Below are 13,179 nucleotides of genomic sequence, written 5' to 3'. Positions count from 1 at the left end.
GTGGCTCTCATTTGGTGCCCATTAATGATTCTTATGTGAACTCTTCAATCTGAGTTAGGTTCTTGGCCTCATCTTGCGTCTTCGCAGTCCCATGCATTTACGCAAAATCACAGAGGACTAATATTTTCCACTGCCATCATATTTTTTCATCTTTATTAGAAATACAGTTTGAGTAATTTTATAAGTATATAATTTTGATACATAATTTAAATATATAAATAATGTATTTAGAACTAGACTTGAATTGAGCTGACTCAAACTTAAAAGCCAAATGTGAATTCGTTTATTTCGAATATGAATTGAGTTCGAATTAAAAGATTTGATTCATTTTAACATTGAGTTGAACTTGAATTATAAAGTGTTCAACTCAATTTGGCTCACGAATTGAATATATAACTTGATTTAATTTGAACTTAGCTCGTATTTCAATTTGAATTATGTTAAATAATTGTTAAACGACGTCGTTTTATTAATAAACTACGAATTCAAACTACGAATTTACGCTACATATTTGAACTATAAATTTGAGTTAAACTCAAATTGAATTACTTTCATTCGAACCAAACTCGAACCACCCTTAATATTGGCTCGACAAAGCTTAGCTATTTTTTATTGGAGTCAAACTTAAACCAAGGGGTGTTCGGGCTCAATTTGGTTCATATCTACCCCTAGATGTGTCATCATATTATTAAGTCTATTTTATTTTTAATTTAAAATTATTCAATTATCTGATAATATATTATCTATATATATAAATTGTGTACACAAATATATACGTATAATTTTATTGATATAGTTTTTACAAACTCTTAATTAATTAAAAGGTCTATATCCTTTCTCTTAGTTTTTTTATTTTGGTCAAAAAACATATTCCCACCCAAGGTTTGTTGTAAACCCAAACTGGTACCTACTAAACATTGAAACCCAAATTCCCGTCTATAGACAATTAAAATTAATATAAATAATTAGTTTCAGAGAGTAAAATCATTATTTAACTAATAATATATTAAAAATAATAAAAGATTATTCATTTTTCCCTAAATTTAGAAAACTAACAATTTTTTCCTAGAATTAAATTTTGAAAATTCACATTTTTTCCTTTGTTAGATTTCCATTTTTTGGTGAGTTTTCTCTAGCTCTCTCTCCCTTCAACAACCTTCTCTCTTTTATCCCCCTTTTTCTCTGGAGTCTTTGTTGAAAACAATAAAGAAGATAAAGACAAAGATGAACGCTAGAGAGAAGATGTCATCCATCGATAGCTCTAAGAGTGAAGATGTAATTTGTCGCAGAGGGAAACTAACCATCGTCAGTTGGAGAAACAATGGGTTGAAAGTAAAACCTAGGGTGTCGGGGTGGGGGGGGGGTGGAATGTGATTTTTCAAAGAATAATATAAAAAGAAAATTATTAATTTTTTACACTTAAAAAAAAATACATAACGTTTTATTATTTTTAATATGTTACTAGTTAAATAATAATTTTTGTTAATTTCAACAATTTTAAATTTTAAATTTTCAATACTGAATTAGTATTAATTTAGTTTTACAACAAACGTTTTGGTGGGAATAAGTCTTTCGGCCTATTATTTTTTTGTCATGTGCTTCTTGATCCGTCAACTGACGACATAGAGAGGGTTAATAAGAATTTTCAAGCTCCAGTAGTCCTTGACTTTAACCTGCTTATTTGAATTACAGCTGCCTTGGAGACTCTGTATTATATTGGTTTCAATGAAAATCTTGCTTTGCCTGACGTGGAAAAAGCAGAAACTTATCTTATTATTGAAACGGAATGATCACATGCATATAAACACGAGGGGTGCCAGCAAGTTCAAAATGGACTGACTTCCTTTACGCTTTCCGACCCAAATAAAAAAGGCTTGCTTCTATTTTATTTTGAGACAACAAGCTTCACATTTCTTTTTCCACTGTTACACATCTTATCCACATAATTCTATTTAGCATTCAAGACCAGGAAAATAGAATGAGCTAGAACTATAAGACAATGTGTATGGCAAAACATAAGTTTACACACTAAGCAAGGCTAAAATCTCTATTTAAAACATATCTTGTATCAATTTTGAGAACAAGCCAGATAGCACAGCCGTGGAATATTGAACTGAAGAAGAAGGAACCCAGACTGTATCTGAACCTCAAATCTCACAAACGAAAAGTCAGGGCATTTACTCCCACTTTACAACCAGATTTCAGATAAATTTAAAAATTTTACCTAAGCGGGCTCGGTCAACTTGTGGCACATGGCTGATCTCCCAAAGAAAGAGGGAAGTGATTCAAGAACTATCCATTGGCATATCACTCGCATTTGGGTTTGGTATGTTGTCAGCGAAAGTAGTTTCAGAGACGTTCTTCTTGGCCTGGCCAGCTCCAAATGTAAACTCCTGTGGAGGAATATTTAGAGCTCCAGAAAAAATGGAGGCTGTGCCAAAGCTACTACTGAAAGCAGGGACAGTAACCGGATCACTAGCCTTTGTGAAGCCAAAGGTAAGGGATGGTAGAGCTGACGGAAAGAAGGGCACGGGAGGGTTGCCAGCATCAATTGACCCAAAGATCTTTTGTTCATACTCCTGCAACTGCTGGTAGACAGCTGCAATTCCCAGCAGACACAAAGTTAAGGTTAATGGAAAAGTCAGGGACATTCTCACAAATATTGCAAGAAAGACAACAGTAAAAATAATCTTAAATCAAATCTTTGGACCACTATGACAAAAACTATTCTTTCCAATCTGAGATGTTTATTGCAGGCTTGAACATTCATATATCAGAAGTTACATCGTCCATCCTTTTACAACCAAATGTAGAAGAATCCTGTGCACTTTCCCAGACCAATTTCAATTAAACATATCATATCCCATTCACTAAAATTCCAACAGCACAATCAATGCTTCTGTTCACAAACATGCAAGTCTGTCATCCAGAAATGTTCATACCTTGTGTTAAGTCAACAGACGGTCTCCGCTCTTTCACCCACTGATAACTCTGCAGAAACCTCCATCCTTTACGCTTCATCAAGTAAGCTATTACAATAGCTGGTGACCTGTCAAATAGAACATCATCACAATTCAATAGTGTTCAGTGCTCTAGAGGAATCATCACTAAACAATTTTCAGAAGTTAGCAGAATTCAACACCAACAGGATCATGCACAACACATAACAGGCAGTACATAAAGCCTGTTTCTATCATTTCACTGTCTATCATTTAATGTGCATGTGAGTGGGTTTTGAGTTTCCACTATTCCCTTTAACCAAAAGGATAAGTTATTTGTGAGTAATAAGCAACCTGTTTTTTCCAGACATGCAGTGCACAAGAACTCGAGCCTTGTCTTTCTCACATTGTTCTGCCAAAGAAAAAGTTGGGAAAAGAATATTTGTGAGCAATATTCTATGCCTTGCAGAGTAAATAAACTTTCATGATATGTGAACAGCAACTGCTTTTAAGCATGAAACATATGAGTTACTGCAAAGCCATTGATCAAATCCGACAACAATCCCATTAATTTTTTTTAAAATCACATTTGAGACAATATTGTTACTCCTATTCCATTGAATCATAATACAAGTATGCAATTCTCCACTCTCATTATTATGGCATTTATCAGTGTCTCTATACAAAATTAACCAAGTAATTGATTGATAAACAAAGGAATTTAAAAACTTGCTGCACAAATAACATGATGAGCCCAGGTTGGTAACTAAAATCTAAGCTAACAGCACAATCGGAAAAGCTAAACATTTAAACACACAAAACAATCTCAATTTTTGGAAATTAATAATGACCTTTTCTCATTCTAATTTTCTTTTATAAGATCTGCACATAATTATCTGAATTACAATAAAAGGATAAATGGTTACTTTGTACTAACGAATAACTACAGCAGATGTTGGTTTCATGTCCCAAAGGCGGCACAAAAAGAGCACACAGGATTTATAGCTCTCAGACAAAGCACATTTTCATTCTCACTTCCTGATGCAAAATAAAACCTAACTACAACAAATATGTTATAATACACAAACACACATTAGAAACTGGCCAACTGCAGCAAAAGAAATGAATATAGGTAGCCAACTGAATGAATAGTAATCAGATTTGGCAGAATGCATGCATAGGCACTATGTTTGAATTAAACTACATATCGTCAATGAATAAATAAACTCAAAATCAGAGGTTTATAAATTAAAAAATAAACATATACCATCAAATACCAATCCACAATCAGCAACAAATAGACACATACCTAAAAAAACAATTGCATCATCAAATTGTAAAGTTTTGTCATCTTGAAGGCAGTGATAGGTAAATGAGTTCTTGTAGAGATTTTGACAGGAAGGAACTGTCTGCAGACATGCCAAAGTAGGTGGTATAAGAATATGCCAGAATTCATTAAAAAGTGAGAAACTGAAAATCACAGGTTTTTATCATATATAAACAATAAATTGATGGAGGCAGTTAGGCCCAAATGAATGAGAATCTATGTAAGAGAAAAGAAAAATGGGCCAATAGCTTTAGTCAATGCCGCAAAGCATCAAATAATTAACCTGGATAGTACTAAAGATCAAAATATTAATAAGCAATCAAATTTTAACTTATCATGATAAGGAAAAAAAAAAACATAACATCCACCAAATCTCAAAAAAAGGAATCAAACATTGGAAGTATCAGTCCCATTAGCATACATTGAGTTTGAAGAGCATAACTGAGCACCACATTTTACATCATAACTCAATTTGCTAGCCATTTATGGATCGTCCCAAAGCTTTCCTTCCTTTGGCCATTTAAGGAAATCCATTAACCAAACCAGTTTAAATTCAAATCATATAAAAATCAAATCTTAGCAGTTTTCTTGTTGATACACAAGAAGGTCTTTCAACATATTTCAATGTTCCTAATATTGATAATCTTCAGATTTCTACTTGCCTTATCTTTTATGTGCCAATATTTTCTGATCCAAAAACTTCTATCTATCTTCTCTATGCAAATACTCCAAGACGAAATGCAAAGAATACCCCCTCTATTGCATTTTTCATCAGCTCCAATACCTTACTTCTATTCAATCCTAAATGCCAATCACAAATCAGTCACAGAAATCATCAAACACAACACAACCTTCTTAAAGCCTCCACCGCACACACCCCACACCGCCCCCCACACCACGCACCACACACCCCCACCCCCCCCCCCACCCCCCCACCCCCCCAAAACCCTTATGAGCCGCCAACTCAAACTCAAAAATATATATAGAAAATTTCCTCTTATGAAATTTATGTTTTACTCAGCCCATGAACTTAACCCGTGACATCAAGCTTTGAAATTAAAAATAAATTTACAAAATTTTCAACAATTCATCATATCACATTAATACCAAACTGTAAACCCTAACATAACAACGAAACGCGCTTTTAAAAACAACACAATCAAATAATTATTACATCTACGAACACAAATTCTCACATTAAGAACGCGAGTAATCCCCTGAGTCTTAAGCAACTCAGAGCGAGAGGCGTTGTCGTAGCTACCCAAATAGAGAAACTCCGGAAGGATCTCGGAGGGGAAGGCGCTGATATGAAGGGATGGTTTCTCGGATGAGGAGGTGGAGCGGTGGCCGCAAATCCCGCAGACTTCTCCCTCCTCATACTTGTGGTAGTGCCCACAAACCCCACATGGGTTCTCTCTCTCCCTCTTCCTCATAACAACTATAATTAGTGTTGTTATCTGAATAGTAAGTGTTTAATCAAGCTCAAAATATACAAAGATTCGATTAAAAGAGGATGTGGATTTGGATTGATGGTGATTAAACTGAGGTTGATTTATGTGAAATAGAGTCGCAATATGAAATTCAAATTCTCGGGCTTTGTTCAGAGCGTTTGATTTTGCGAGATTCTTGACGGGGCATGTGCATGTATGCACTCGTCGGGACAGTTCCTTTTTTTTTTTTGTTTTGTTTTGTTTCCTATTTCCAGCTATGGCCTTCTTTCTTGTAGATTTGTAATGGCATTTCTAACCAATTCTTTTCTGCCACGTGCACTTGAATTCAAAGTTAATTGAAAAATCTTACTGATAAAATTTAGGGTAATTAATTAAAATAAACAAAATTTTAAGCGTTTATACGTTTTTAGGTCACTTTAGAAAAGTTTTACTAAAATAAGTAAATCGTATTTTTTTTACCCTTTTTACCCTTATGTTGAAAAACCAAGTAAAAATATTTTTTCTGAGAATGTGCGTCGGTTTATGGCGGTTACGATGGTGGTTAGGGATTTTACACTGAAACCCTAAATATGTCGAATTATGTATATGGATGTTTTTTAATGTTTCGAACGCTTAAAATGATGTAGTTTCAATGTTAATGGATGTCTGGAAGTGTAGCCGTTGAGAGACAAAAGCGCGCAAATTTACAGTGTCACGCAAACTGCGCAAATTTATAGTGCTGCGCAAACCTGTTCACATCACGCAAACACTGTTTACACCGCGTAAACCTGTTCACATCGCGCAAACATTGTTTACATCGCGCAAAAGTAGATATCATAGTCTGTGAACAGTATTTTTTGCACGATGTGAAGAGTATTTGCGTGGTTTGCGCAGTTTGCATAACACTGTTCACAGTTTGCGTGACACTGTTCACTTTTTGCGTTTTTGTCTCTCAACAGCTACACTTTTAGGCATTCATTAACATCGAAACTATATCATTTTAAGCGTTCGAAATATTCAAAAACATCCATATACATTCGACATATTTAGGGTTTCATTGTAAAATCCCTAGCTACCATCGTAACCGCCAAAAACCAACGCACATTCTCAGAAAAAATATTTTTACTTGGTTTTTCAACATAAGGGTAAAAAGGGTTAAAAAAATACGATTTGCTTATTTTGGTAAAACTTTTCTAAGGTGGTCTAAAAACGTATAAACGCTTAAAATTTTACTTATTTTAATTAATTACCCTAAAATTTAGGGTTATTATAAAAAAAAATTTAGGGTTATTTATTGCATTGACAAGGGGTTGGGTGAATTGAACGACTAAAAATTTAGTTTACATATAAATAATTGCATCAAATTGGAGGTATGTAATTTTTGTATAGAATTTTAAAAATTCGGTCATTCTAATGGGAGAAGGCGAAAAGTAAGAGTAAAATTAAAAACAATTATTTTTATCATTTGCATTAAAAAACAAATATTATTTCATATTTTGTGTATAATTATTAAGAAAAAGAAAAGAATGCTCTATCTGGGTCTTAACCCACTGAGTTTCATGAGAGTAACGAAAAAACTTATTTCCACGACCTAAGCTTTAGTGTAAATTCAACTGCACGCTAACAAAATTTTTAAAATTTAAATATTTATTTGTTTATTAAAATTTATTATTATTATTAAAAATAATTTTATTATTTATAAATTTTATTTAAATTCATATTTTAACACCACCTTTAAATTTTAACTTTTTTCTCTTTCAAACTAGGTTATAAATTCTTATCTTTCTTTCATATATGTTGCCCCTAACTTTATAAAAAATTTTGATTTCATTCTTTTCTCTCCCTCAATTTAAACTCTTCTTCTCTCCAATGAAAGTTCGTCGTTTCTGTCATTAACTCTCTCCCTCATGTCTTCTATTTCCTTTCCTTTTTCAACCGTTTTTGTTGAAGAAGGGAGAGTGACACGAGTCTTCTTCTCAGACAATTTTGCATAAAACAAAGATGAAGATAACTGGATAGGGAAGTGAGAGTGATCCCCAGAGAGAGAGCTGACTATTGAAAACTACGAACGATTGTCAAAGAGAATGATAGTTTAAATTGAGGGAGAGAAATAGGTGAAATTGAAATTTTTTAAAAAACTAGAGGGTGGCCAATATATATAAAAAAGAAATGAGAGTTTGTAACCAAAGTTTCAAAGAAAAAAATCAGTTTTTAAACTTAAAAAATATAAAGTTAAGAGGCATAAATAAAAATTTTAAAACTTAAAAGTGATTTTAAAATATAAATATAAATCAAAATTTTAAATGATAATTTTATTTTTAATAGTAGTAATAAAATTTAATAAATAAATGGGTATTCGGATTTAAAAAAATCAACGGGTGTGAGTTGAAGGTTAACTAAACCTTGGGTGGGAGAAGGTGATTTGGCTTGTAAAAGCACACGCTTGTGACATAACCAATATCACGGCAAGTTCCCGCTGTCACCAGTTCCTAGCAGTAGCGGCACTCTACTGATAACGCTTCCCAAATTCAAAGAAGAAAGTCATGGTTAACTCTTCTTGGCGCCGACTGTTTTGCCCCTCTCGCTTTCAGTTTTCTCGTTACATTTCCTCTTCGTTTGATCCACCTCCTCTTCCTCCCCTTCGAAGAGTTGTCGTCACTGGTAAAACGCCCTTACTTCTGCTTTTTTAGGTCTGCACCAGGACCCTTTTTTACAAAATTTAGCTTCTATTTTTTACTTGAAATGTTTTCAAAAACGGAGTTTTGATTAGAATCTTAACCACTACTATAAAATCTTTTAAAAAAGAAGCTTTTATTTTTCATCTCAGTAGAGAATATTGCTTCAAATACATTTAGAAGCGTCAAGAAAATTGAGTTGGAACTGTAGTTTTTGTTTTAGACTCATTTTCGAATCACAATTTTTAATGTCAATAAACTTTCATTATATTTCTTTTCAGGCGTGGGCATGGTGACGCCGCTTGGTTGCGGCGTGGAGCCCACGTGGAAGCGTTTGATAGGTGGTAAATGTGGAATAAGAGCAATAACAATTGACGACCTTAAGATGAATAATTTTGATAAAGATGCTCAATTACATGCATTTGATCAGTTAACTTCTAAAGTTGCTGCAATTGTGCCTTGTGGAACGAATCCTGATCAATTCAATGAAGCTTTATGGCTAAATTCTAAGGTAATTATCCTGTTGTTTGTGTTTTGCTCTGTTACTATTTAATCCTATTGGCTATTTTCAATGATGTTCTGTTTTGTATGTGGGTATATGTTGGTTTATGATGAGGTCAAGGTATATGGTCTGAATGAATTTTTGGTGCATGATTAGGTGAGTGCCAAATCAGGGGTTTTGGTATTGGCCTCTTCAATTTGCTAACTTTGTCTTACTTCTGGATGATCTAAGATGGAGTTTCTAATGTTTTCTATGCTACTTAGGAGGATTTTCACATCATCGTAGTTTTTCTATTTCTTAAATTCATTTAGGACCACCGATCAATTGCAAGGTTTATAGCCTATGCTTTATGCGCAGCTGATGAGGCTCTACATGATGCAAAATGGCTACCTGACAGTCAAGAGAAGAAGGAAAGAACGGTAATCATTTTTTATACTGAGATAAAATCTCTTTGTATTCTACTTCTTAGTGATAAATATTTTTCAAATGTGGTAAACACAGGGAGTATCTATTGGTGGGGGTATAGGAAGCATAGGTGACATAGTGGATGCAGCACAATTGATGTGTGAAAAGGTTGGTTTATTTCTATTACTTACTATATTTAGAAAATTGATTCTAAAACGTCTTTCACTGTCACCACTGCTACTTAGAGTTAATATGTTTCTCGGCTCAACGTCTTAGTGTGGTCTATATTGATGACTTAACTGGTTTTTGAAATTAATAATTTTATGAGTGATAACTGTGCCTTTTCAGCGTCTTCGCCGGCTTAGTCCATTTTTTACTCCCAGAATATTAATTAACATGGCTTCTGGTCATGTGAGCATGAAGTATGGATTCCAGGTGCGTGTTTAAATTCTAAAGTGAAAATCGCTATATAGTATAATCAGCTTTGGCATATATAAGTTAAGTCATTGAACTGTATTTCTCATGTGGGCAATTTATGCATTTATCAGAGTTCATGACATAGTGCTTTGTCTCCCTATTGGTCATGGTTCCTAGTTCAAATCTTTTGGGGATGAACCATTCGGCTATCGGTAAAATTTTGGCCAATTGGAGAATAATATCTAAAAAATTTTAAATATAGGTAGTTACACAATTGGTCCATTTGTCAGTTTAGACTAGATAAAAATGAGATCTTATAATCCCAGATCAATATAGGTAGAATGATTAGTATGTAGAAATACTTTGCAAAATAGTGGCTTGGAGTTTATCACTCTCAAAAAGCCATTATTTATATTTCACTGTTTCATTTTCTTATTTGTAGTAATAATGTTTACTTTTTCTGTTGTTTGAAAAAGAAAGGATACTATTGTGTAGTCTTATGTTATTGAAATAGGGACCAAACCATGCTGCAGTGACTGCTTGTGCTACTGGGGCACATTCTATTGGTGATGCTGCAAGGATGATTCAATTTGGGGATGCTGATGTTATGGTGGCTGGAGGCACTGAGTCCAGTATTGATGCTTTATCTATAGCAGGATTTTGTAGGTAGGCATCACAAAATTATGTGCTTTATTCCCATGCCAGTTACTGATTCATTGCTCTGTTCAGCAGCTTCTTTTTGTTAGCCATAGGAATGGTTCAAGGTGGATAAAAGAAACATATATTATATTATATTATATTATGAGATAAAAGAAATATATATTATATTATGAATAGGTGTTGCTAAATGTGAGATAAAAATATACAGTTGGACCTTCGATAGTGTTTTTTTGTCATTCTCATGATCACATTGAAGGAAACTGGTGTTTTCTAGTATTTTGCTTTGGGGCAATAAGCATGCAAAACAATTTGGTGGTGAATATTCATAATTTTAGGCTATGATGATTTCATTTATTATGAGGTATGCCTCAAGGAAGTTATGTTTCCTTCTATTATGTATGAGATAATGTGTTTTATATTCACTAGCTAGTAACTATTTAACAAAATCCAGGTTGAGGGCTTTGACTACAAAGTACAATTCTGCTCCTCAAGAAGCTTCACGACCTTTTGATTGTGATCGCGATGGGTTTGTGTAAGTTTGCAGATTTTTTGTGTTCAACTTTTGTATTAATTAGTGTGTTGGTGTTTTTTTCTCTTTTTTTTTGGATCCTTTTTATAACTGAAACTTGATGCTTTGAGCTCAGTATAGGTGAAGGTTCCGGTGTTTTGATATTAGAGGTGAGTGGAGAAATGATCTGGTACACATTTCAATCCCTGCTGTCCAACATTCTCAATGGATTAATCTTGATTGTTCTTGCCGTTGGTTAATTCATTTCTCTCATTGAAGGAACTTGAGCATGCGAAAGAGCGAGGCGCAAAAATTTATGCAGAGGTTCGCGGCTATGGGATGTCAGGTTAGGTCAAAGAAGTTGCAAGTATTTTTATCTATGGTCCTACTTTGGTAAATCATTAGTTTCTGAAGGCAATATTGCCGTGCAGGTGATGCTTATCACATTACTCAACCACATGCTGATGGAAGAGGTGCCATTTTGGCCATGAAGCAAGCCTTAAAACAGGTAAATTAATATGCTAATACACCATGTAAACCATAACATGCTAAAGCGCCCATAATATGCCATTTTGGTTGTGTTGTGTCTTAAAATAAATATGCTTGTGTTTTTCTGGCAGTCTGGACTTCATCCTAGTCAAGTGAATTATATAAATGCCCATGCTACATCAACACCTCTGGGTAAACCATTTCACCTTCTATAATTTGCTAGTTCCCTGGTAACTTGAGTGTTGTATTTCTTATGACAGCTTTTCATGTGGGCTATGTTGCTGCAATTCAGGTGATACTGTGGAGGCCAGTGCTATAAAATCTGTATTCTCTGACCATGCAATGTCAGGGGCTTTGGCATTTTCCTCCACAAAGGTTGGCAATGATCATTTAGTTGTATATTATGTATGCCTAGTAGAAGTGGTCATACTTTGTGATTTTATTGTTGATAATTTATGTTCTAGGGTGCTGTCGGCCATCTTCTTGGAGCAGCTGGAGCTGTAGAAGCAATATTTGCGGTTTTAGCCATACACCATGTAAGTAATATTTAATTAAAAAGGTTTTTGATTGATTAGTTAGAAGCATTTGTACATTGATGATTGATGGTAGATAGCTTTTAGGAAAGTTCTTAGCAGCCAGAAGATAGAGTACTTGAACCAGTTAAATTGACCATTGTTATCAACATTCTACGATATACGATACGTATCTTATAATATGATTCGATACAGGTGAAAAATGATATGTATACGATACTCAATACATGAAACGGAAAATTAGGTTTTCAATACACAATACCATGAAATTAACCATTATGATGCTCACTTCCGTGTAAAGTTAATGCATTCTTATGGAGCTGAATTCTAAGATTCATTTTTTATGCCCTTTTTTATTGCATTTTTTTTTTTCACATTACTGCAATTTGAAGATCCAAATGTAGTATTTTCTATTTCAACCGTTTGGGACCCCACAGCTTATAGAAAGTTTGGCATGATTACTAATGACGGTTATATCTCTTCTCAGGGAATTGCGCCATTAACTCTCAATCTCTCTAAGCCAGATCCTATATTCAATGACACTTTCATCCCTTTAACTTCTTCAAAGAAGCTCTCAATAGCTGCAGCTTTATCGAACTCTTTTGGTTTTGGAGGAACTAATGCATCACTGCTCTTCACCAAGTGTTGACCTCAACCACAGGATTGAAGTAGCGGCATCTACATATGGAGCTAGAGAACCAAGTAAAAGATCATGTCAAATTTTACTTGAGTGATTGTACTCCATCTCAGGAAAGATGTGGCTGCAAAGCAAATAGTTTTTCATGTTTGTTTTTGTACTCAGATCAGGAAGGTTATCCCTAAATTGGTTATCCGGCATAATATGATGAATGAAACTGCATGGAGTAAGGAGGGGTTTTTTGTTGCGAATCTCTCAAACTTGAAAGGAGAAGCTTTTTATTGTAGAGAGGTACACTTTTTTTTTAATCTACGTAGACATACATTATATCACATCATTTAATTAAATTTATTATTCTCTTGGAACCTAATGGAAATTTTACTGTTTTATGTGAATTTTGGTAGTTTCCCCTTTGAGTTGTTAGCATTGACTATTGCACCAAATTCAGAATTTTGCTATCAATTGGCCTATGTGATAGGTTTTGAGTTTTGCAGCTTGATGCGAAAATTATTTGATCATACTTCTCAGTATGATTCTTTTCAGTTGTTCAATGTGAAAAATCATGCCAAATGGAACAGAATTTAGGAGTCAAGAGTACACACAAATGCATATGATAACACCTGCTTGAATCTTGATACGACTTTATCTTTCCTCAGT

General features: G+C 34.1%; 2 protein-coding genes across 3 annotated transcripts; one reads left to right on the top strand and one right to left on the bottom strand.

Moving 5' to 3' along the window:
- Nucleotides 1-2,020: 2,020 nt before the first annotated feature.
- Nucleotides 2,021-5,964, bottom strand: LOC123223898 (protein-tyrosine-phosphatase IBR5-like). The gene is made up of 5 exons (XM_044647362.1): nucleotides 5,463-5,964; nucleotides 4,249-4,348; nucleotides 3,294-3,351; nucleotides 2,943-3,049; nucleotides 2,021-2,599 (listed from the first exon to the last, which is right to left on the bottom strand). The coding sequence occupies exons 1-5, from the start codon at nucleotides 5,697-5,699 to the stop codon at nucleotides 2,286-2,288; spliced, it is 816 nt and encodes a 271-aa protein (XP_044503297.1). The 5' UTR covers nucleotides 5,700-5,964; the 3' UTR covers nucleotides 2,021-2,285.
- Nucleotides 5,965-8,145: 2,181 nt separating this feature from the next.
- LOC123223646 (3-oxoacyl-[acyl-carrier-protein] synthase, mitochondrial) lies at nucleotides 8,146-12,892 on the top strand. 2 transcript variants are annotated; one of them, XR_006503826.1, is made up of 14 exons: nucleotides 8,146-8,357; nucleotides 8,653-8,882; nucleotides 9,185-9,292; nucleotides 9,375-9,446; nucleotides 9,627-9,713; nucleotides 10,210-10,361; nucleotides 10,807-10,887; nucleotides 11,000-11,033; nucleotides 11,143-11,209; nucleotides 11,295-11,371; nucleotides 11,484-11,544; nucleotides 11,613-11,727; nucleotides 11,817-11,888; nucleotides 12,373-12,441. XR_006503826.1 is itself a non-coding variant. In XM_044646917.1 (14 exons), exons 1-14 carry the CDS (start codon nucleotides 8,240-8,242, stop codon nucleotides 12,532-12,534), a joined length of 1,404 nt encoding a protein of 467 aa, XP_044502852.1. In that variant the 5' UTR covers nucleotides 8,148-8,239; the 3' UTR covers nucleotides 12,535-12,892. The 2 variants fall into 2 exon arrangements, 1 of the variants encoding a protein (XP_044502852.1); XM_044646917.1 differs by having other exon boundaries at nucleotides 8,148-8,357; nucleotides 11,645-11,727; nucleotides 12,373-12,892.
- The last annotated feature ends 287 nt before the right edge of the window (nucleotides 12,893-13,179 follow it).

Source organism: Mangifera indica, chromosome 8 (assembly GCF_011075055.1).
Source record: "Mangifera indica cultivar Alphonso chromosome 8, CATAS_Mindica_2.1, whole genome shotgun sequence".
NCBI classification, from domain to species: Eukaryota; Viridiplantae; Streptophyta; class Magnoliopsida; order Sapindales; family Anacardiaceae; genus Mangifera; species Mangifera indica.
The sequence above is the reverse complement of the archived record's forward strand: the minus strand, read 5'-3'. Positions and strand labels throughout refer to the sequence as shown.